Source organism: Pleurodeles waltl, chromosome 3_1 (assembly GCF_031143425.1).
Source record: "Pleurodeles waltl isolate 20211129_DDA chromosome 3_1, aPleWal1.hap1.20221129, whole genome shotgun sequence".
NCBI classification, from domain to species: domain Eukaryota; kingdom Metazoa; phylum Chordata; class Amphibia; order Caudata; family Salamandridae; genus Pleurodeles; species Pleurodeles waltl.
Genome location: NC_090440.1, coordinates 1,713,812,723 through 1,713,837,053, shown reverse-complemented (window position 1 = coordinate 1,713,837,053; position 24,331 = coordinate 1,713,812,723). Strand labels below are relative to the sequence as shown.

Sequence of the window (24,331 nt, the reverse complement as noted above, 5' to 3'; positions counted from 1 at the left end):
GTGCCAGGGTTGTGCCAATTGTGGAGACAAAGGTACAGTTTAGGGAAACAACACTGGTGTTGGGGCCTGGTTAGCAGGCCTCAGCACACTTTCAAATCATAACTTGGCATCAGCAAAGGTAAAAAGTCAGGGGGTAACCATATCAAGGAGGCATTTCCTTACACAGAGATTACCCTTTTCTCACATGAACAAGTCTCAGTCATGCACAGGCAATGAAGGAGATGCAGTAAAGTTTTCAATAGGTTTTATTAACAAGACTGCAATCTACTGTAAAAGCATGGGCTGCAATGATTAGGATAACGAACAATGCAATAAACAGAACTGGAAAAAAACAATAGCTGTGAATATAAAGACCCCCTCCGTCTTACAATCCCATGAGATGTGAAATAGGCCCTAATATCCTTGCATGATGAACCTAATCTCTAACCTAAAGAGAGCTAGGTGTGTTAAACCTAATCTGCCAGTACCATGTCCATGAAAAGAGACCCCCAATCCTTATTACCTTGGAATGAGGTCTCTAGATCAGACTCCGGGGGGATCGAAGGCTGGGTAGGCATGTAGCATAGGTAGCGTTGATGACATCTAGTAGGAATCCCTCTTATAACCCTGTGTATGTGAGATGTATTTATACAGATCTTGTAGGGCCCCCGATGCAGGTATGTTCCAAAACAATAGCTAAGAAGGTATGCTTGGGGTGCAATTATATAAACAATTCCCTGAAAAAGTACATTATGTTACTGCCACACGTAAGTAGGAAGGTACATGTTGTGAATACCTACGTATATCACTTATCTTTGACGCTGATAATGAGGCCATCACAGAGTGGCACTGATAACATGAAATTCAAATATCTTCCTAACTATAAACACAGCAGCCATCCTTGAAGAAACTATTAAATAAATGTGCTAAAACGAGCAAGCTAAGTAGGTTAAATGTCACCAGGTGACGGGGCACCAGCCTGCAAGACAGAAGGCTAAGCTAAACTCCTGATTCCCATTAAAACTAAATTGGATCCACTACATTCACTTTGAAACAGGAAGCGCAGCTCCAGTAAGTTGATATGGAGTCCGGATTCACCTGAGACCTCTTATCTCCATCCCTTCCACATGGCCAACCCATCCCAGAAGTGGCACATCGCCACTACTGTGAAATCTGGCAGAGGAAGGAGGAGAATTCTCTCTCTGACCCAATCACCGTACTTTAACCACCACTGCAGGTCTTTTGCAGTTCTCCCAGAGATCTGAACAGTGTCGGAGAGATTTCACTGGTGCTGCGCCCACTGGAACTTCACATCTTACTGCAGAGCCCTTGTATGACATCTGGCATGTTTTACTAACAGGATGCAGGAGGTCATGAGGCACAGCAGGCCCAGAATCTGTCTCAGCAAAATCCAGGATAGAGGCCAAAACATAGCAATCATAATCTGAATATCCTTGCCTTGCTGGTCAGGAGGATAGGCCCAAGACTGCACTGTCCAGTTCAGCTCTGATGAAAGGGAGCATCTGAGAGGGAGTCAGGTGTGACTTTGGCACATTTATAGTAAACTCCAGCAAATGCAGGATGTTCGCCATAGTCTGGAGGTGGGAGACAACAGCCTGGGGCGAGCCCGCCTTCAACAGCCTGTCGTCGAGGTAGGGGAAAACTGGAACTCTTGACCTGTGCCGATAAGCTGCGACCTCCGCCATCACTTTGGTGAACAACCCAGGGGCACAATTAAGGCCGAAGGGGAGCATGGTAAACTGAAAGTGCTTGTGGCATATGCTGAACTGCAATTAACACCTGTGGGCAGGCAGGATGGGGATATGGAAATACACGTCCTGCAAGTCCAACACTACCATCCAGTCTCCTTGGTTGAAGGCAGACAAGACCTGAGCTAGAGTAAACATTTAGAATTTCTCCTTTTTGAGGAAGAGAGACACGTCCCATAAATCCAGAATAGGGCGAAGACCCTTGTTCTTTTTGGGTATGAAAAAGTAGCGGGAATAACAACCTGTGCCTACTTCTGAAATTTGAACCCTTTCTATGGCTTCCTTGTTCAAAAGAGCAGCAACTTTCTTGCGGAGCACAGCAAAGTGATCCTCCATCAGCCATTTTTTTGAGGGAGGTACTGGGGGAGGGAAAGACTGGAAGGGGAGGTAATAGCTCTTCTGTAAGATCTGCAAGACCCATTTGCCCGATGTTATGGACCACCAATGAGAGGAATGAAATTGAATCCAGCATCCAACTGGATGTACATGGTCATGAAGAATCACACTGGAAGCTGTGGAGGGAAAGGGGTGGGTGTGGATGACTTCTGGCCAGACCCTCGGATCAGAAAGCACCACGATCGGGTTTGTGCACAAGTTGTGGGCCTGGCGTTTGATGGTGGCTAACCTGTGAATTTCGTGGCACCGTGACCCTCCCGTAGACATCGAAGGGACGAAAGACAGACTGTGGTTGAGGGGCCCTTGAGAGGTGTAACGACTTGGCTGTAGCCCGAAAGTCCTTAAAGGGCTCCAGTGCCAAGTCTGCCTTTTTGCCAAATAGGAGGGACCCATCAAAGTGCATGTCCATAAGATTTGCCTGGACATCCCCCAAAAAGCCAGATGTATGTAGCAGGGCATGGTGTAGAAGGGCCGCTATCTATGTAATCTTTCTACCTAGTGAGTCAGTCGTATACAAACCACACCTTATGGTAAACTTCGCTGCATCTCTCCTGTCCTTAAATGCTGGAGAGAGAATGGCCTGTGCACCCTCTGGGAGGCAGCACTTGTGCCAACGTATCCCACAAAGTGTGGGAAACATGGCCCACTAAGCATGAGAAAACATTTTCTTCCCAAGCTATTCTAGCCTCTTGGATTCCCTATCCAGAGTGCAGAAGGAAGGGTGCCCTGGGAAGCGGATGCTTGGACTTCCAAGCTCTCCGGAGTGGGGTGTTGAGTGAGGGAACTAGGGTCACCCGGAACCGGGTGATGGCGGCAGCCAATTGTCCTATATACAGGAGCTCCTGTGCTAGGTTTGGACCACGTCCCTAGCAGGACATCGGTGGGGGCTTCATTAAAGTGCAACATTGGTTCCAATGTGGAAACCCCCAGCCGGTGCACCTCTGTCAGGAGGTTAGTCGTGACCTGCACAGAGGACACTACAAGGTCAAGGAACTCCGCTGCCCTACGTACCACCATCACATATGATGCACCCTCCTACCTAGACACATTAGGAGGAGAGAGCAAGCCAGAATCTGGAGAGGTGTCCAGTCCACTGGCCTCCCATAGTTCCTCATGCCGTCCCAAAGGTCCCATATGGTTTTCTAGATGGTCCAAAGACACTTCCCATTCCTCACCAGTGCATGGCCGATTAAGGAAATGCTCAGACAATGATCTGGCACCTGTGGGCGCAGAAATCAGCGTTGTATGACGCTGTTCCAGCTCATCAGTGATGAGAATGGGGCTTGCACCACGGTCACGTCACAGTCACTTATGAAGGCACCCCCCAGACGTGTGTATGTCAGTTCTTTTCCTTAAGCTCTGGTTAAGTGCAGATCCAGGATAGAGCCACCCCACTGTCTTTTTTGACAGGCCTTTTTGTCAAGAATTTTTCGTCTCTTGAAAAAAAAAAAAGGATCTAAGCTGTGTGGCGCCTGCCATAGCACCATGCCAGTGACGGATCCCCATCAGGTATGCCTTTGGTGTCTCAGGCGCAACCACGACTCAAAGTCATGCTCGGGCTGCCGGGCCTTGGCTCCGAAAGCTTTGAGGGAGCAGTCCCTAAACCAAATGGCGGCCTGGCAATCCACATAGGCAGGCAAAGTTTGCGGGACTGCTCTAGGAGCCCCAAGCCCTCTTCATCCCACTCGTGGTCCTCCGGGCACTCAGGGAAGAGGCAGAAGAAGAAGTCTAAGCGAACTTCGAGTCGCTTATCAGCCAATGAGGCAACTTGGAAACGTCTACGTTCCAGGCTCGGTTTCGCAGAATCGTTGCCAGGGCTGACTCTGTGCCTTCCTCCCTTTCTAGTAGCCGGAGCCACCCCGGCTCAATTAATGGTAATTTACGAGGCCATGTGCCTTGTTTTTGAGTGGGCCTGCCCCACGGTAGCGCCTTTGGGCCCCGTGGGGTCGGCGGAGGCCCCATCAGGTTCTGCACTGGAAGCTTCAGCTATGGCTTAGATGGGGTCTTGTGGATCCAATACCGGATCTGGAACAGTGCCGGCTTCACACAGTGTACCTTCTCTGGCACCTCTCCTGACACCACCAGCTCCCTCCATGCAAAATGTGTCAGCAGGCATGCCATTGCAGCATGCGCAAAACTGTGCATGCACCCTTTAACTACAGGTCACTGCACCAGGTCACCGTAAGTCACCCCTGTGGCAGTCCCTCCTAGCCCAGAGGACAGGTACCTGCATGTGAGGGAACCCCTGAATGAGTAGAGATGCCCCTACGAAGCCCAATTCCAATGTACTGGACTGCAGGGAAGCCAATTTACCTGTGTACTGGACACAGGTCACTCACTACCTGTGTCCAGCTACATTGTGGCAATTCCGAACCTAGGCATGTTTGGTATAAATATCCCCCTGTTAGTGTAGTGTAGACAGTGTCTAGAAGCCATGCTCTCTAGAGGTAGCTGTGGATGAGCAGCCAAGGCTTAACTGGGAGGCATGCAAAGCTCATGCAATACCACTGTAGTCACACAGCACTTACACACATGAAAGAAAACATGCAGTGTTACACAAATAAAGCTACTTTATTTTAGTGACAAAATACCAAAAAGTACTAGACAGGCAACCCTCCAATAGGAGGTAAGTAACACACTGGATATATACACTAGTTATCAGCAATAGGCATAGAAAGTGATAGAAAACAGTGCAAATGCAGTTAGACAATAGTGACCCTAGGGTGAGCCCAAAACATATACTAAAAAAATGGAATGCGAACACAGAACTCCCACCTGGGTAAGTGGAATGTGTTGACGGAAGCTGTGGTTACTAGGAAACCCCAAAGGTAAGTACCACAGTGTCCCCTAGCGACCAGGAGAAAACTAGCAAGTTAGTCGATTTTCCCCAAACCACCCAAAAGGAAGGAAACAAAGAAAATACAGCACCCATACAAGACTGCAAGAAACCAGCGGCGGCTTCCTGATGAAGAAGACCTGTGGAAGAAGGGGACAAAGTCCAGAAGTCACATAAGGGTCCAGGAGGAGTAGGAGCTACTACCCACCCAGCTGTGGATGTAGGAGTTTGTGGACGGTGATGTGAAGGTCAGCACCACAGCCCTGGAGTCGGTGAAGAGTTCCTGAAGGATGTAGACAACATCAATCAATCAGTTTTTGAAAAGTGCAGCTACTCACCCATGAGGGTCTCAAGGCGCTGGGAGGGGGTGGGGTGGAGGGGCCTCATCCGAGGAACCACGTCTGAGGTTCTTCCTGAAGATGGTGAGCGACAGGCTTTGTCTGAGATGCAGGGGGAGGTTGTTCCAGCTCTTTGCTGCAGTGTAGGTGAAGGATCGTCCTCCGGTAGTGGTTTTTGCGAATGCGAGGGATATTGGCCAGGGCCATCTGGGCGGAACGGAGCAATTTAGCGGGGGTGGAGAAGGAGATGCAGTGGTTCAGGTAGGCTGGTCCTGCGTTGTGTATGGCCTTATACGTGTGGGTGAGTAGATTAAAAGGCGATTCGCTTCTCAACCAGTAGCCAGTGGAGGGTCCTCAGGTGTTGGGAGATGTGTTCTTGGCGAGGGAGGTCCAGAATGAGTCTGGCGGAGGCGTTCTGGATCAGTTGTAGTTTTTGATGTTTCTAGTTGAGGTACCGGCGTAGAGGGCGTTGCTGTAGTCGAGCTTGCTAGTGATCAAGGCGAGGATGACTGTCCTGCGACAGTCTGAGGGGATCCATCTGAAGATCTTCCAAAGTTTGTGGTGTGTTCCAGCAGGAGGGGGAGACTGAGTTTACCTGGTGGGTCATGGCTAGGGAGGAGCAGAGGATGATTCGTAGGCTGTGGGCGTGATCAGTCAGTGCGGAAGGGGTGGGTCACTGAGGGATGTGGGCCACCAGGAGTCATCCCAAGCTGAGGTGGCATTTCCGAAGATGATGAGCTCAGTCTTGTCGGAGTTGAGCTTCAGGCAGCTTTCTCTCATCCAGGTGGCGACGACTTCCATTCCTGAGTGGATGTTCCTTTTGGCCGTGTCCGGGTCATCGGTGAGGGAAATGGTAAGTTGTGTCTCATCGGCATACGACATGATGTTCATACCGTGGCGCCTGACAATGGCAGCGAGAGGGGTCATGTACATGTTGAACAGTGTAGGACTCAGAGAAGATCCTTGGGGGACCCTGCAGTTGACTCCTGTTGGTCTGGAAGTGCAGAGCGGGAGTCTGACCCTCTGCTTCCTCCCGGAGAGGAAGGAGTGGATCCATTCCACGGCTCTTCTGCGGATTCCTATGTCATAGAGTCTGGTGCGCAGAGTGCTGTGGGAGACTGTGTCGAAAGATGCTGAGAGGTGGAGCAGTATGAGCGCTGCGGTGTGGGCACGGTCTAGGAATAATCGGATGTCGTTGGTGGCTGCCAGGAGCGCTCTTTCTTTACTGTGGTTGCTGCGGAAGCCAGACTGGGAGCTCTCCATGGAGTTGTTGGTCTCAATGAAATTCCGTAGTTGTGCGTTGATTGCTTTCTCCAGTACTTTGACGGGGTAGGTTAGCAGTAAGATGGGCCAAAAAATCTTTAGTTCAGATAGGTCGGCCGAAGGTTTCTTCAGGAGAGGGCATATTTCGACATGTTTCCAGTCCTCAGGGATGGTGCCAGTGTTGATGGAGCAGTTGATTGTATTCTGGAGCTCGGGGCGATTGGTGTGCTGGCTCTGATGTATATGTGTGCGGGCAGCGATCCGTGGGGCTCCAGAGTGGGTGCTGTTCATGTTCCAGACTGTTTCCTCTGTGGTGAGCGTGGTCAGCTGTGGATGGTCTGGGTGGGTGGGTCGGTCACAGGCTCCAGGTACTTGCACCCTGCCCTCTGGGCTAGGAGGGACTGCCATAGGGGTGGCTTACAGCGACCTGGTGCAGTGAAAATAAAAGTACACCTTAGAGTCAAGCACAACAACCACATTAGGGAGCATTACAAGGGGACGTACTAAAGAACACTCAAAGGATTTAGAACACCCAGAAAGCTGGTAAAATTCCCAGTGCCCTAAAAGGGATGATAGTAAAATGGAAGCCTAATATCAGACACATAATGAGTGTTAGAAAACTAACATACAACATAAATAGTCTACTTAGAGTATGATATATACCAAAGAGGTATCAACTGTGGAAGGCCGATTGAGTTTATGGTGTACACCAATGGTGTGGCACCCTAAACTGAGTCCAGGCAACCCTTAGTGATAGTGTTTTGGTGCCTAGATAATGAAAGCTCTCTAGAGGAAGCTGTGGAGAGCAGCTCAGGTTTAACAAGAGGGAATTTAAAGCACTACAATACCACAGTAGTCAGTCAGTGATGTTCACAGAAGGAAGAACTACACGTCTTACAAAAATAAAGTACTCTATTATAACACTAGTACTACCCTAAAGTTGGTATATTTCCACTTGGAGATATCTACACACAAAATATATACTTAGAAACGCAGTAAAAGCATAGAAATACATGTAGCCCAATTGGAGGTGGGGGTTGCAAACCATATACAGAGAAAGTGGTATAAGAATGGAGGTGCCCAACCAAGATGAGTGTGTTAGCATCCCAAGTGCTAGGGGAGTAGGGAATTACCAGAGGTAAGCACCAGAAATCCCACAGGTGCAGAGTAGTTATCGAGCCGGATGTCCCATAGGCCAGCACAGGACTGTCGCAGTTGGAACTTTCAGGATTCAGGCCCCTTCCCAGAGGAGCCCGAGAAAACCAGTTGGTACAAGAAAGGTTGGATGTTGTCCCCACCAGTGGATACCCAGAGAAAGGGAGTACCTACACAAGGAAGACCAAGTGCATAGGGGTGAAGTGATGTTTGAAATCTTCATTGGAGTTAATGGAGCCTCCATAATCCAGCTGCAGTCGCGAACCTTGGACCAGGTGGGATCATTAGTGTGCCCAGAGCAAATCAGGGTTCACAATGAAGCTACTTTAGTCTCTGAGGATGGGGTAGATGTTGCAACTCTTGCTGTCTGCCCCCCCAATATGAACAAATACAGACAGCACCCCTTGATTAATGGGACAAAAGTAGAAGCCCAGAGGGATACGGGTGCAAGTGTCAACACAGTGACCGAAAGAACAAGTTACTTACCTTCGGTAACGAGGTATCTGGTAGAGACTATCTAGCTGCAGATTCCTTACCTTAGAATTCCCTGGCGTCAGCTTCGAATCCGGAGTTTTTTGTGAGCAGCACCCTGCGCGCGAGCCGTCGGATGGCGTCGTTCGGATCCGCGTGAGTCGACCAGCTCCGCGTGCGTCGCCAGCGTCGTTGGAGTCATCTATGTCTATATAGACGCCGTCTCGGCGCGCGTACGTCAGTTCTTTTCCACAACTTCCCGCGCCAGAAGCACAGAGTCATGGAAGAACCAACCAATACACTTTTAACCTCTCTGACTGTTTAGAGAAAAACACTATCATGTCTGTAAGAAAGGCAAAAAGTTGCCAAAATGAAACATATATATACATATATAAACACATATGTACATGAGAAAAAATTCCCCAGAGTGGGGAGGCTTGGGTGGGTGTAAGGAATCTGCAGCTAGATAGAGTCTCTACCAGATACCTCGTTACCGAAGGTAAGTAACTTGTTCATCTGATAGAGACTTCTAGCTGCAGCTTCCTTACCTTAGAATAGATACCCAAGCTATAACCCATGGTGGTGGGTCTGAAGGAGATTTTTTTAAAATTTCTTTTTTTTTTACACAAGGAAGTCCTGTAAGACAGAACGGGCAAAATGCCCCTCTCTCCTCACCTGACTGTCCAGGCAGTAGTGCTTCGCAAACGTGTGTAAGGAAGCCCACGTTGCGGCCTGACATATGTCCACCACCGGTACGCCACGTGCCAACGCAGTGGTAGCAGCTTTCCCCCTAGTGGAATGAGCTCTCAAGCCCTCGGGAGGCTGCTTCTTCGCCAAAGCGAAGCATACTTTTATGCAGAGAACGACCCAGCGCGAAATGGATAGCTTCTGTACTGCCCGACCATTCTTTGCACCAACGTACCCCACAAAGAGTTGGTCGTCCACCCGGAACTCTTTAGTGCGGTCAAGGTAGAACGATAACGCTCTTTTTGGGTCCAGTCGATGGAGACGCTCCTCTTCCTTAGAGGGATGCGATGGTGCAAAGAAGGTGGGCAGGGTGATATTTTGACCCAGATGGAAAGGGGTCACCACCTTGGGGAGGAAAGAGGCACGAGTTCTAAACACCACCTTGTCAGGATATATCATGAGATAGGGAGGTTTATAAGATAAAGCCTGCAGCTCACTTACTCTCCTGGCAGATGTAATTGCTACCAAAAAGGCTGTCTTAATAGTGAGCAGCCGGAGAGGACAGTTATGCAAAGGCTCGAAAGGAGCACACATAAGGAAGGTAAGAACCAGATTAAGATCCCACTGGGGCATAACGAAAGACACAGGCGGAAACAGATGTACGAGCCCTTTCAAAAACCTCTGTACTATAGGTGATTTAAACAGAGATGGTTGATCAGGCAACTGAAGAAAAGCCGATAAGGCTGCAAGATAGCCCTTGAGAGTCCCCAAGGAGGAACCCTGCTGGGCAAGAAACAAAATAAACAAAAGGATGTTAGACAGAGAAGAAGAAAGAGGATCAATAGACCTCTCTGAACAATAAGAAACAAAACGTTTCCAACGGCAGGCGTAGATCGACTTAGTAGAGGGACGCCTGGCTGCCAGAATGACATCACAGACCTCGGGAGGGAGGTCATAAACCATCAACTGTTGCCGCTCAATCTCCACGCATGAAGGCGCAGAGTTGACAGGTTAGGGTGGAGAACATTCCCCTGCTGCTGCGACAGAAGATCCTCCCGAAGAGGCAGCCTGATTGGAGGACCGATGCTCATTTTGAGAAGCTCTGGATACCAAACTCTCCGTGCCCAATCCGGAGCCACAAGGATTACTTGGGCCCGGTCGTTCTTGATTTTCTTGAGAACTCTGGGCAGAAGTGGTATAGGCGGAAAGGCGTACAGGAGGCCTGAACTCCACTCGCGACGAAAAGCGTCGCCTAGCGATAGCCCCCTTGGAAACTCCAACGCGCAAAACTGCTGACATTACGCGTTCTCTGCGGAGGCGAACAGATCTAACCAAGGCTCTCCCCACTGCTGAAAGAGTCCTTGCGCCACCTCCGTATGGAGACACCATTCGTGATCCTCTAAGCATTTTCGGCTGAGTTCGTCTGCTCTGGCGTTCAGAGAACCTGCCAGGTGTTGAACCACCAGGGTCATGCCCTGCTGTTCCAGCCATGTCCAGAGACGTAAAGCCTCTTGACAAAGGGTCCACGACCCCACACCGCCCTGCTTGTTGCAGTACCACATTGCGGTAGTGTCGTCTGTGAACACCTGCACCACCTTCCCTTTTACAACAGGAAGAAATGCTTTAAATGCTAGCCGGATCGCCCGAAGCTCCAACAAATTGATGTGGAGCCCGGATTCCGCCGGAGACCAGTGACCTCTGATCTCCATCTCCACCTCCCCCAGATGGCCGCCCCATACCAGAAATGACGCATCTGTCACTACCGTTAGATCTGGTTGGGGAAGGGAGAGGGGTCTGCCCTTGACCCACTCGCAGTTCACTAACCACCACTGCAGATCTTCCGCAGTCCTCTCCGAGATCTGAACTACGTCGGAAAGATTTCCCTGATGCTGTGCCCATTGGAACTTCAGGTCCCACTGCAGAGCCCTCATGCGCCATCTGGCATGCTTGACCAACAGGATGCAGGAAGCCATGAGTCCCAGCAGCCTCAGAGTCTGTCTCACCGAGATCCAGGATAGAGGCTGAAACATCGGAATCATAACCTGAATATCCTGAACCCGCTGATCGGGAGGATAAGCCCGATACTGCACTGTGTCCAGAACAGCTCCGATGAAAGAGAGCTTCTGAGAGGGAGTCAGGTGTGACTTCGGCACATTTATAGTGAACCCCAGCGAATGGAAGAGGTCCGCCATCGCCTGTAGGTGGGTGACGAGAGCCTGGGGCGTAGGAGCCTTCAACAGCCAATTGTCCAGGTAGGGGAAGACTGAAATCCCTGACCGGCGCAAATGAGCTGCCACCACCGCCATCACCTTTGTGAACACCCGAGGGACACTGGTGAGACCGAAAGGAAGCACGGTAAACTGAAAGTGCTCGTGGCCCACCTTGAACCGCAGGTAACGCCTGTGGCTTGGCAGGATGGGAATATGGAAATACGCATCCTGCAAATCCAACGCTACCATCCAGTCTCCTTGGTCTAGGGCAGACAAAACCTGAGCAAGAGTGAGCATCTTGAATTTCTCCTTCTTGAGGAAGAGATTGACATCCCTTAAATCCATAATAGGGCGAAGGCCTTTTTTCTTTTTGAGAATCAGAAAGTAGCGGGAATAACAACCACTGCCTACTTCTGATATCGGGACTCTTTCTATGGCTCCCTTGGCCAAAAGAGCCGAAACTTCCTCGCGGAGCAAAGCTAAATGGTCCTCCATCAGCCATTCCTTTGTCGGAGGGATAGAAGGAGGGAAAGACTGGAAGGGAAGGGAGTAGCCCTTCCGTATGATCTGCAGGACCCACTTGTCCGTGGTGATGGAAAGCCAGTGAGGGAGATGAAAACAAATCCTCCCTCCAACTGGACGGACATGATCCCGCAGAACCACACTAGGAGGGCTTGGGCGCAGTGGAGGGGGGGTGTGTGGCGGCCGACCTCTGGCCAGACCCTCTGGGTCTGATGGTACCACGACCACGTCCTCTTCCGGGATGCTGTGAAGCCTGAGGAAGGTGGCTAAACTGTGGCTGGCGTGGTACCACGCCCCTCCCGAAGCCTCGGAAGGGACGAAAAACAGACTGCTGTCTTGCCGGCGTTGAAAGGCCCAAGGATCTGGCCGTGGCTCGAGAATCCTTGAACCTCTCAAGCGCGGAGTCTGCCTTTTTGCCAAAAAGGCGAGAGCCATCAAAGGGCATGTCCATCAAGCAGGACTGAACATCCCCTGAAAAACCAGTGGAACATAGCCAGGTGTGGCGACGAAGGGCCACTGACGATGAAATCGCTCTGCCCAGCGAGTCGGTTGTATCCAAGCCACACCGGATTGTAAACTTGGCTGCATCTCTCCCATCCTTTACAGCCTGGGTGAGAGTGTCCCGCACGCCCTCCGGGACCTGGGGCAGCACTTGCGCCACCGTAACCCATAAAGTATGGGAATAATGGCCCAATAGGCAAGAGGTTTTTATGCCAGGCTGGAGGAAGAAAACATCTTCTTCCCAAGCTGATCCAGCCTCTTGGATTCCCTATCCGGGGAAGCGGAAGGGAAGGCACCACGTGTAGTAGAGGCTTGGACAACCAAGCTCTCAGGAGTGGGGTGTTGTGTTAGGAAACTAGGGTCGCTGGGAGCGGGTCTATGGCAGCGACCGACCGTCCTATTCACAGGAGCCCCTGTGCTGGGTTTGGACCACGTACCCAGAAGGACGTCTGTAAGAGCCTCATTGAAGGGCAACAACGGTTCCGATGTTGACACCCCCGGCTGAAGCACTTCTGTCAGGATATTTGTCCTGACTGGCACCGTAGGCAAATCTAGGTCCAAGACCTCAGCTGCCCTACGCACCACCATAGCGAAAGAAGCCCCCTCCTCCGTAGCCACATTAGGAGGAGAGAGCATACCAGTATCTGGAGATGTGTCCAGTCCACTGGGCTCCCCTAGATCCACATACCAGTCCTATTGCAATCCTGATTCTAAAGGGTCCTCAGACCCCTCCCATTCCTCTCCTGTGTCTGGCTGTTCCAAATAATGCTCAGACAATCATCTGGGCCGAATCGGCTCCGTTAAAGTCAGAGTCGTACGACGTCGCTCCGGCTCCAGGACATCCGGAATAAGGATGGGGCTGCCACCGGTGGGCGCCAGTGGCGGAATCGTCTACGTCGGACCCGGCGCCAAAGGAGGTCGACTGTGTGAAACCGGCGCCGGTCCGGATCCGTTATCGGATCCGGAGGTCCCCAACGGCGCCGAGGCAGAAGCCGCCGGCGTCGAATCCGAAGGGGCCCCTGCTGACCCCGCGGGGCCCGAAGACCCACCCGAGGGCACAGCCCGCTCAAAAACGAGACGCATGGCCTCGTAAAAAATTCTTTAATTTGAGCGGGGGTCGATCCGGTCCCCGGAAAGGGGGGAAGATGCGGAGTCGACCCTGGCGACGGCTCCGCAGAACTGCGCTCGGAACGTCGACGTTCCCTAGACGCCTCGTCGGTCGACGGGCGTGGCGAAGACGAAGTCCGCTCAGACTTCTTCTTCTTCTTGTGCCTCTTACCTTCCGATGACCTCGAGTGCGAGGAAGAGGACTTGGGGCTCCGGGAGCGGTGCCGCAACCTCCTCCTACTGCGGGACCGTGACCTCCGCAGAGTCGCGCCGACCGAAGACGAATGTCGGGCCGCAAGAAGCTTAAGGGATCTCTCCCTCAAGGCCTTCGGTGCCATGGCCCGACAATCGGAGCACGAGGTGGAATCGTGGTCCTTGTCCAAGCACCAAAGACAAACTCGGTGCGGATCCGTCACCGACATGGTGCGATGACACGCACCACACGGCTCGAATCCTGTCTTTCTCGAAGACATGACTCCAAACAGTCATAAAAGCGTCGACAAACCGTCTAAGCAGGGTAGCTCTTTCCGAAACTGCGCTTATCTTGCGCGGAAGGAAAAGAACTGACGTACGTGCGCCGAGATGGCGTCTATATAGACAACCGTGACGTCATAGACGACTCCAATGACGCAGGCGACACACGCGGAGCTGGTCGACGCACGCGGATCCGTACGACGCCGTCCGATGGTGCGCGCACAGGGTACTGCTCACAAAAAACTCCGGATTCGAAGCTGACGCCAGGGAATTCTAAGGTAAGGAAGCTGCAGCTAGAAGTCTCTATCAGATAACTGGTTTCCCCTGGGCAGTATCTGGCTCGACAAACTTATCCAGTCAACAATGCTGACAGTGTAACTAGGGTCCGTCCCATGGCTATAGTGACTTTAGAATGGGAAGGGGTTACTGGCCTACAACATTTAATAGTCTCTTCTGTAATCCCAGTGAAATGCTAGCCTTGGGAATTGTCTGGAGTCCTCAGCTTAGGCTGAGTTAGACCTCAAAACCAATGCAGCCATGCTGGGAATCCCTGAATTGGTGTGTGTGAAAACTAAAGCACAGAGTCGAGCACATGGTGACAAAGAAGTGTTGGAGCCTGGAATAATGGCCCAACCTTCCAAGAGAAAGAGCAAGAAGACTGGGGGACCAGCTTCTGAGCAGCAAAAGAAGCAAGACCTCTTCTCAGGAAGAAGTCTTATCGCCTGAGGAAATTGAGTTCATGGAGATGGATCCTTATCAGGTAGAGCTCTTGGCCCCAGGGGGACCCTCAAAGGACAAGTTCTGCCAGGGACAGAAAACCTGTCCCACCCTTGAAGGCCTGAGGCAGCAAGCAGCTGCACGGGAGAAGGGAGATTTCAGTGGCTCCCACAGGGTCTATTGGGAGGATAGGCCAGAGGCCCCAAACATTGTGCAACCAGGAGTGTGGTGGTGCCTCAGCAGTTTAGGGAGTTTATCCTAACTTAGGTCCATGACATCCCTCTAGCTGGGCATCTGGGACAAACAAAACATGGATAGTCTTCTCAGCCACTTCTATTGTCCCAAAATGTCCCAGAAAGTGAAGGGGCTTTGTAACTCCTGTGTAACCTGCCAGGCCAGTGGTTACGAAGGTGGCCACTCAAAGTCCTTCTCATTCCACTTCATGTGGTGGGGGTTCCCTTTGAAAGGGTTGGTGTGGACATTGTGGATCCACCTGAGCCACCCACAGAGTCAGGAAATAAGTACATACTGGTAGCAGTAGATCATGCTACCATATACCCTGAAGCAATTCCCCTTAGGTCTAACTACAGCTCCTGCAGTAGCCAAGGCCTTGATTGGTATTTTTTACCAGAGTAGGGTTTCATAAAGAGGTGGTTTTAGACAGGGGTGCAAAGTTCATGTTAGCTTACCTTAAACCTATGTGGAATGAGTGTGGGGTGATTTATAAGTTCACCCTACCATGCGATCTACAAACCAATGGACTTACCGAGAGACTAAACAAGGCACTGAAGGGCATGATCGTGGGGCTCCCTGAAAAGCTAAAAAGGAGATGGGATCCTCCTGCCATACTTGCATTTCCTTCATGGAGAGGTTTCTCAGAAGGAAGCAGCCCCCCCTCCTTTAAACGTCTGTTTAGCCACCCTGTAAGGGGACCATTTGCACTTGTAAAAGAAGGCTGGGAGAGACCCTCCATGAGCCTAAACAAGATGTGGTGGACTATGTGCTTGGTCTCCATTCAAGGTTGGCTGAGTACATGGAAAAGGCATCCAAAAACTTTGAGGCCAGCCAACAGCTCCAGAAGCAGTGGTATGACCAAAAGGCTGCACTGGTAGAATTCAAACCAGGGCAGAAGATATGAGTTCTGGGGCCTGTGGCTCTCCCAGGGCACTTAAGGACAGATGGAGTGGCCCTTACCCTATTTTAGAGAAAAAGAGAAAGGTCTACTTGGTAGACCTGGGCTCCAGCAGGACACCCAAAAGGGTGATCCATGTGAACCGCCTAAAGCTCTATTGTGACAGGGCAGATGTAACCATGGTGATGGTTACTGATGAGTAACAGGAATCAGACAGTGAACCTCTCTCTGACACCCTCTCAAATGACCCTATGACAGTCCCTAGGCTAGCCGAGTGGTCCTGGTCCCCAAACCTTATTCCAAGGACGGGAAGAGAGAGATGAACTTTTGTGTGGACTACAGAGGTCTCAACTCTGTCACCAAGACAGATGCTCACCCTATACAAAGAACAGATGAACTAACAGACAAACTAGGTGCAGCCAAATTCTTTAGTACCTTTGACTCAACTGCACGGTACTGGCAAATTGGAGCAAAAGTGAAGACAGCATTCACTACACCCGATGGGCATTATCAGTTTACGGTTATGCCCTTTGGTTTAAAGAATGCCCCTGCCACCTTCCAAAAGTTGGAGACTTAACTCTTTGCTAGCTTGGAGTCCTTTAGTGCAGCAAATCCAGATGATATTGCGGTCTTCAACTCCTCCTGGCATTATCACCTGAGCCACCTGGGTAAGGTTTTGCAGTCACACCTCTACCAGGCCTTAGTCCTAGGGCAGAGTGCACTTGACCACAGTTGAGCGCATAGCTGCACGACCAATATGCCCCTACAGTGTCTAAGTCCATTCTTTGACAATGTAAGTGCAGTATGGCCATATTGAGTACACCGGCTGAGAGATTGTCATTACAAATTCCACAGCTCCATGATGGCTTCACAGAAGATTGGGAAGTTTGGTATCAAACCTCTCAGTTTAATAAACCCACACTGATGCAAGTGTTGGATTTATTGATACATGCATTCTTAAAGATGACCCCTGTATTTCACCCAACCCACTAGTGTAAGGCAGACCAGTCTGTGTCAGCCTGCCACTATCAGAAATGTTTCTGAGCCCATGGGAGCCTTTAAGCTCTTGGAGGGTCTGTAACAAAGCCTGCTCTGGGTTAGGGTACCTACCACCTCACCCCTGCAGGAACTGCAACACTTGGCGGTTAGCCTCAAAGGCTTCTACCTCATTTTACTCTGCCCCAGGGCACTACAGCTATAGGCAGATACCCCCTGTCACTCTTGGACCAAGCCCCACTTTTGGTGGCAGGTCCGGCGGGAAAATTAGTAAACATCAGTGAACCAGACCTCACTATTAAGGCATCAAAGTGCCAGATAGGACAGGGCACTGTTGCATACTTGGCCACCTTGTAGGTGGAGGCCAAGTGCAACCTTTACAGCCCACAATTCACACAATTCTGGACTAGGAAGCTCCAAAAACCCACACAAGTCAGGGCATTCCTTGGCTTAACTGGTTACTATAGGAGGTTTGTGAAGGGCTATGGGTCCGTTGTGACCCCCTCACGGAACTGACCTCAAAGAAAATGCCCAAAAAGGTAAACTGGAGTCTTGACTGTCAGAAGGCCTTTGACACCCTGAAGGAAGCAATGTGCTTAGCACCAGTACTCAAAGCTCCAGATTATTCTAAGCAGTTCATTGTGCAGACAGATGCTTCTGAACATGGTATAGGAGCAGTCCTGTACCAAACCAATGATGACGGCCATGATCAGCCTGTTGCTTTTATTAGCAGAGAGCAGCGTTGGAGTGCCATTGAGAGGTAGGTCTTTGTTGTGGTTTGTCCAGTGAAAAATCTGAGACCATACTTGTTTGGTACTCACTTTACTGTTCAAACTGACAACAGACCTCTCAGATGGCTGATGCAAATGAAAGGTGAAAACATTTGAGGTGGTTCATTTCCCTACAGGGAATGGACTTTTCAGTGGAACACAGACCTGGGACTGGCCATGCAAATGTAGATGGCCTTTCCAGGTTCTTCCACTTAGACAATGAAGACTCTCTTGGGAAAGGTAAGTCTTATCCTCTGGTTGTGTGGTCGAGCAGTTAGGCTTATCAGAGGGCAGTGCAAAGCATTTGTTGTACACAGACAATAAACGAGGCACACACTCAATGACTAAGTGTAAAGAAATGCCTCCTTGGCATGGTTCCTCCCTGACTTTTTGCCTTTTGCTGATGCCAGTTATGATTGAAAGTGTGCTGGGACCCTGCTAACCAGGCCCCAGTACCAGTGTTCTTTCCCTAAACTGTACCTTTGCTTCCACAATTGGCACAGTCCTGGCACTCAGTTAAGTCCCTTGTAAATGGTGCCCCTGGTACCAAGGGCCCTGATGCAAGGGAAGGTTTCTAAGGGCTGTGGCATGTCTTATGCCACCCTGGGGACCCCTCACTGAGCACATGCACACTGCCTCACAGATTGTGTGTGCTGGTGGGGAGAAAATTACTAAGTCGACATGGCACTCCCCTCAGAGTGCCATGCCAGCCTCACACTGCCTGTGGCATAGGTAAGTCACCCCTCTAGCAGGCCTTACAGCCCTAAGGCAGGGTGCACTATACCACAGGTGAGGGCATATGTGCATGGGCACTATGCCCCTACAGTGTCTAAGCAAAACCTTAGACATTGTAAGTGCAGGGTGGCCATAAAGAGTATATGGTCTGGGAGTTTGTCAAATACGAACTCCACAGTTCCATAACAGCTACACTGAAATCTGGGAAGTTTGTTATCAAACCTCTCAGCACAATAAATGCACACTGATGCCAGTGTGGAAATTATTGTAAAATGCAGCCAGAGGGCATCTAGGAGATGCCCCTGAATACCAATCCGACTTCTAGTGTTGGGCTGACCAGTTTCTGCCAGCCTGCCATAGCCAGACGAGTTGCTGGCCACATGGGGAGAGTGCCTTTGTCACTCTGTGGCAAGGGACAAAGCCTGTACTGGGTGGAGGTGCTTCTCACCTCCCCCTGCAGGAATTGGAACACCTGGTGGTGAGCCTCAAAGGCTCACCCCGTTTGTTACAGCGGTACAGGGCATCCCAGCTAGTGGAGATGCCCGTCCCTCCGGCCACTGCCCCCACTTTTGGTGGTAAGGTTGGAGGAGATAATGAGAAAAACAAGGAGTCACCACCCACCAGTCAGGACAGCCCCTAAGGTGTGCTGAGGTGACCCGTGCCTTTAGAAATCCTCCATCTTAAGTTTGGAGGATTCCCCCAATACGATTAGGGATGTGCCTCCCTCCCCGCAGGGAGGAGGCACAAAGAGGGTAGCCACCCTCCAGGACAGTAGCCACTAGCTACTGCCCCCCTCAGACCAAACACACCCCCTAAATTTAGTATTTAGAGGCACCCCAGAACCCAGGAAATCAGATTCCTCCATCTTGAAACAAGGAGGAGGACTGCTGACCTGAAAGCCCTGCAGAGACGAAGGAGACGATAACTGCTTTGGCCCCAGCCCTACTGGCCATCCAGACTCGAAGAAAACTGCAACAGCGACGCATCCGACAGGGACCAGCGACCTCTGAAGCCTCAGAGGACTGGCCTAAACCCAAAGGGCCAAGAAACTCCTGTGAGCAGTGGCTCTGCTCAACAAAAGAAACAATTATTGCAACTTTCTTGCAATTTCTAAAGACTTCACTCTTCTAGCCAGAAGCGTTAGACTTCACCCTCTGCACCCGACGTCCCCGGCTCGAGCTCCAGAGAACTGACACCACAGGGATGACTCTCAGGTGACTGCGACCTCGTGAGTAACCCGAGATGACCCCCCTGGGCCCCCACAGCGACGCATGCAGGGAGAATCCAGAGGCTCCACCTGACCGCGACTGCTTGTAACAAGGAACCAGACGCCTGGACCAGGCACTGCAGCCCCAGCCCCCAGGACCAGAAGGAACCGAACTTCAGTGCAGGAGTGACCCCCAGGCAACCCTCTGCCTAGCCCAGTCGGTGGCTGGCCCGAGAAGCTCCCCTGTGCCCTGCCTGCACTGCTAGAGTGACCCCCGGGTCCCTCCATTGAATCCTATACAAAATCCAACACCTGCTAGGCACACTGCACCCGGCCGCCACTGTGCCGCTGAGGGTGTGTTTAGTGTGCCTACTTGTGTCCCCGCCAGTGCTCCACAAAACCCCCCTGGTCTGCCCTCCGAGAACGCGGGTACTTACCTGCTGGCAGACTGGAACCGGAGCAGCCCTGTTTTTCATAGGCGCCTCTGTTTTGGGCACCTTTTTGACCTCTGCACCTGACCGGTCCTGTGCTGCTGGTGTGGTAACTTTGGGGTTGCCTTGAACCCCCAATGATGGGCTGCCTATGCCCAGGAAATTAGACTTGTAAGTGTCTTACTTACCTGACAAATTAACCATTACTTACCTCCCCAGGAACTGTTGATTTTTGCACTGTGTCCACTTTTAAAATAGCTTATTGCCATTTTTGCCAAAATTGTGTATGCGATTGCTCTAATTCAAAGTTCCTAACTTACCTGTGTGGAGTACCTTGCATTTTATGTATTTACTTCAAATCTTGAACTTGTGCTTCTAAAAATAAATTAAGAAAATATATTTTTCTATATTAAGAACTATTGGCCTGGAGTTATGCCTTTGATGTTGTGTTCCTCATTTAGTGCCCTGTGTGTACAACAAATGCTTAACCCTACCCTCTGATAAGCCTACTGCTCGACCACCCTACCACAAAATAGAGCATTACAATTATCTAATTTTGCCACTATCTTACCTCTAAGGGGAACCCTTTGACTCTGGGCACACTATTTCTTACTTTGAGATAGTACATACAGAGCCAATTTCCTACACTAAGTCCAGGCTAATGTATCTGTGATGGAAAAACATATTTTGTTACTTTATTTCTAGAACCAAAAGGATCTTGTTGCAGGTAAGTAGGCCTGCAAGTAGGTATCAAACATATGTATCAATAGCACTTTGTTTGGATTGGATTGGATTTGGTAACTAAAACAGTTTACAGGCAAGTAAAACGTTTAAATTTCGTAAGTTGACAGTGCAATTGTCCTTGCGGGGGTGGGTGGATGGGTAGAGTAAGTTTTAGGGCAGTTTTGAGGTAAGTACTCGACTTACAGTTCCAGTCTCCGAGGCAAAGACTTCCACAGGTCAGGTTTACACCACCAGCATCACGGGGCCAGTCTGGTGCAGATGTCAAAGTTGAAGGTAGATTTAGAATGGGATCCTATGGAAACTGGGGGCACTCGGAAACAGATCAGCTAGCAGTTAAGTACGTGCGACTTTGGAGGGCAGACCTGGGGGGTTTAGGTGAGCACCGGGAGTGGGGCACAGGTCAGCAGCAAACACACCCTCAGGGGCACAGGGGCAGCTGGGTGCAAACACGTCAGGCTCCCAATGCTTTTCCATAGAGGGATGCCACGGGCCACAAAGATGCTGCAGGTTGGGTACAGAGGGTCAGGTCGGGTCCGGAAAACCACAGGCTGGACAAGGAGGTCGAATTTCCCAGGGGCAGGGGTACCTTGAAGCGTCGGTAATCTTCGTCTGGTTGAAGAGTGAAACAGAATTGGGCGTAGGGCACACAAATAAATATTCTATCACTGGAAAAGATCAATAGACATTCTCTCTCAAGTTAAACAGAGGAAAAAATATCTAAAGTGTATCATGTGATCCCAAATTTACCTGTCTGCCTCTGGGTGTAGGTCAGTAAGTTTCTTAATCAGTTTATTAAGGCTGCAAACGTTCACTGTGTTCTTTGGTATGAATGGTGCAGGCTCACCAGGTGTGCACGGCTCACACTTTTCTTCTATGTAAATCTTGGGGTGTACCTTAATATGTGGAGAAAGAGACAGAGGAATATTTGCTACTGTATTAACCTGCTTTTCATAATGAACAGGTTACTTACCAGTGGTAACTGCCTTATCTGCAGGAACTATCTAGCTGTAGATTCTTTACCTTAGAATTCTCCTCAGGTGTCAGACCGGATTCAGAAGATTTTTTTATGAGCAGAACCCCTGGCGCCGGTAGGTGGTGTATGGCTCCACAACCATCATCTCTGACATCCGTACCAGAAGTGATGTTGTGGTAACTATATAGGTGCCATCCAGGTCCACTGACGTCAGTTATTTTTCATGACTTTCACGCCAAAAGCACAGAGCCATTAAGAACACTGATCAATGGTGTGTCAAAACTAGGGTCCTAAATGGGGTCATTCTTGTCACAAGAAATGCATTTTCAGAGTGGGGAGTGTGGGTGAATTGGTGAGGAATCTGCAAGCTAGGTATAGTCTCTACAAGATAAGGCGTTACCTACGGTAAGTAACTTGTTCATCTGACAGAGATGTCTGGCTGCAGATTCCTTATTTCGGAAGAGATACTCAAGCAACACCATCCCAGAGGAGGGTCTGCAAACGAATTTCAAAAGAGGTTGTACTGAAGGACTGAACAGGCAAAATGCCTATCCCAAAAGACCTGACCAGATAGTAATGCCTAGTAAATGTGTGCAGAGATGCACAGATTGCTGCCTGGCAGATGTAGAGGACCGGAATTCTGCATGCTAACACAGTGGCTGCTGTTTTATCTCTGGTGGAATGAGCTTGCAATCCTTCAGGAGGTTGCTTCTTGGCCAGTGCATAGTACTTATGCAGAGTACAACCCAATGAGAGATGGTTCACTTCTACACTGCCTGACCATTCTTTTCACCCACATAACCCATGAAGAGTTTGTCGTCCACCCGAAACTCACGGGTAGAGTCAAGGTAGGACGCCAACGTTCTTTTTGGGTCCAGACAGTGGAGTGTTTCCTCTTACTTAGAAGGATGTGGGGGATGTAAAAAGTATTCAGGGTGACTGACTGGTCTGCATGAAAAGATGTGACCACTTTTGGATAAATAGACATCCATGAGTGGAGCATCAATTTCTTAGGGTGTATAGAAAGGTAAGACAACTTAGATGACAAGGCCTACAACTCACTGACTTGGCAGGCAGATATGATTCCAAGTAGGAAGACCGTTTTCAGTGTGAGGAGCCTGAGGGGACAATTGTGGAGAGACTCAAAAGGAGCACACATCAAAAATGTTAGATCTAAAGTAAGTTACCACTTTGGCATAATAAATGGAGAAGAGATGGGTAAGACCTTTGAGGAAGAAAGAAGTTTGATCAGGCAACTGCAAAAAGACAGAAATAGTAGGCAAATAGCCCTTAAGAGTGCTCAAAGCAGAGCCCCTCTGGGCAAGGGAAAGAATGAAAAGCAAAACTTCAGAAAGAGGGGCAGAAAGGGGATCAACAGATTTTTCTGCGTACCATGCTACAATTTTTTTTGAAAAATCTGGGCAGAAGTGGCATGGGTAGAAAGGCATAAAAGAGGAATGAGTTCCACTTAAGATGAAAACCGTCTTCGAGCAAGAGCCACCTTGGAAACTCCAGTGCGCAAAATTGATGACATTGTCTGTTTTCTGCAGAGGCAAACAGATCTAACCAAGGCTCTCCCCACTGCTGAAAGAGACCTTACACAACCTCTGGGTGGAAATGCCATTCGAGCAATGTGCATCATCAGTTGAGTTAGTCTGCTGGGGGATTCAGTAAGCCTGCCAGATAATGAACTACCGGGAATGTGCCCTGCTGTTCCAGCCATGCCCAGAGACGCAGAGTCTCTTGACAAAGGCTCTACGACCCCACCCGCTCGGTTTGCTGCAGTACCACATAGCAGGTGCTGTCCGTGAACACCTGCACTAGCCTTTCTTTGATGGAGGGTAGAAAGGCTTTCAATGCCAATCAGATCGCTCGGAGCTCTAACAAGTTGATGTGGAGTCCAGATTCTGCAGAGACCAGAGTCCTCTGATATCCACCTCTCCTGGATTGTTGCCCCATCCCAAAAGTGATACATCTGTCACTACTGTCAGATATGGTTGGGGAATGGAGAGGGGGCTGCCTCTGACCCAAGTGCGGTTCGTTAACCACCAGTGCAATTCCTTTGCAGTTCCCTCCCAGATATGGATCATGTTGTAGAGATTCTTCTGATGTGGCGCCCAGTAAAACTTCAGGTTGCACTGCAGAGCCCGCATATACCATCTGGGATGAGTCACCAGCAGGATGCAGGAGGCCATGACTCCAAACAAGCCTCAGAGTCAGTCTTACTGAAATCCAGGATAGAGGATGAGACATTGGTATCACAGCCTGAATATCCTAGACTCGCTGCTCAGGAGGATAAGCCAGAAACTGCAGTGAGATCCAATGAAAGAGAGAGACTGAGAGGGAATCAGGTGTGACTTCGGCACATTTATAGTGAACCCCAGCGAAAACAGAAAGTTTGCCTTAGTCTGGAGGTGGGAGATGACAGCCTGCAGCAAGCCTGCCTTCAACACCCAGTCTTCAAGGTAGGGGAAGACTGGAACCCCTTATCTATGCTGCAACCATCACCTTGGTGAACACCTGAGGGGCACTAGTAGGGCCAAAGGAGAACACAGCAAATTGAAAATACTTCTAAAGTACCGTAAACCACAAATAGCACCAATGGGCAGGCAGAAATGGAATGTGAAAATAGGCATCCTGCAAGTCCAAGCTACCATCCAATCTCCCGGGCAGACAAGACCTGAGTAAACTTGAGCATTCTGAATTTCTCCTTTTTGAGAAAGAGACTGAAGGCTTGTGGATCTAGAATAGGGCATAGACCTTTGTCCTTTTTGGGAACCAAAAAGTAGAGACAATTGCAACCACAGCCTACTTCTGGCACCAGAACCCTTTCCATGGCTCCCTTGGCCAAGAGAGCAGTGACTTCCACGCAAAGAAGGGACAGGCTATCTTCCAACAGCTGATCGTGAGATTTTGGC

General features: G+C 50.0%; 1 protein-coding gene across 3 annotated transcripts in view; it reads right to left on the bottom strand.

Annotated features, from left to right (window-relative positions):
- The window catches only part of LOC138285541 (proteoglycan 4-like), a 788,550-nt gene that overhangs the window by 157,986 nt on the left and 606,233 nt on the right, over positions 1–24,331 (bottom strand). For 2 of the 3 annotated variants that reach the window (XM_069225611.1, XM_069225612.1), the window contains one exon: positions 21,188–21,333. The exons of the other annotated variant lie outside the window; for it this stretch is intronic. In XM_069225611.1, coding sequence (XP_069081712.1) covers positions 21,188–21,333 — 146 coding nt within the window. The remainder of the gene's footprint in view (positions 1–21,187; positions 21,334–24,331) is intronic. 3 annotated transcript variants of the gene reach the window in all.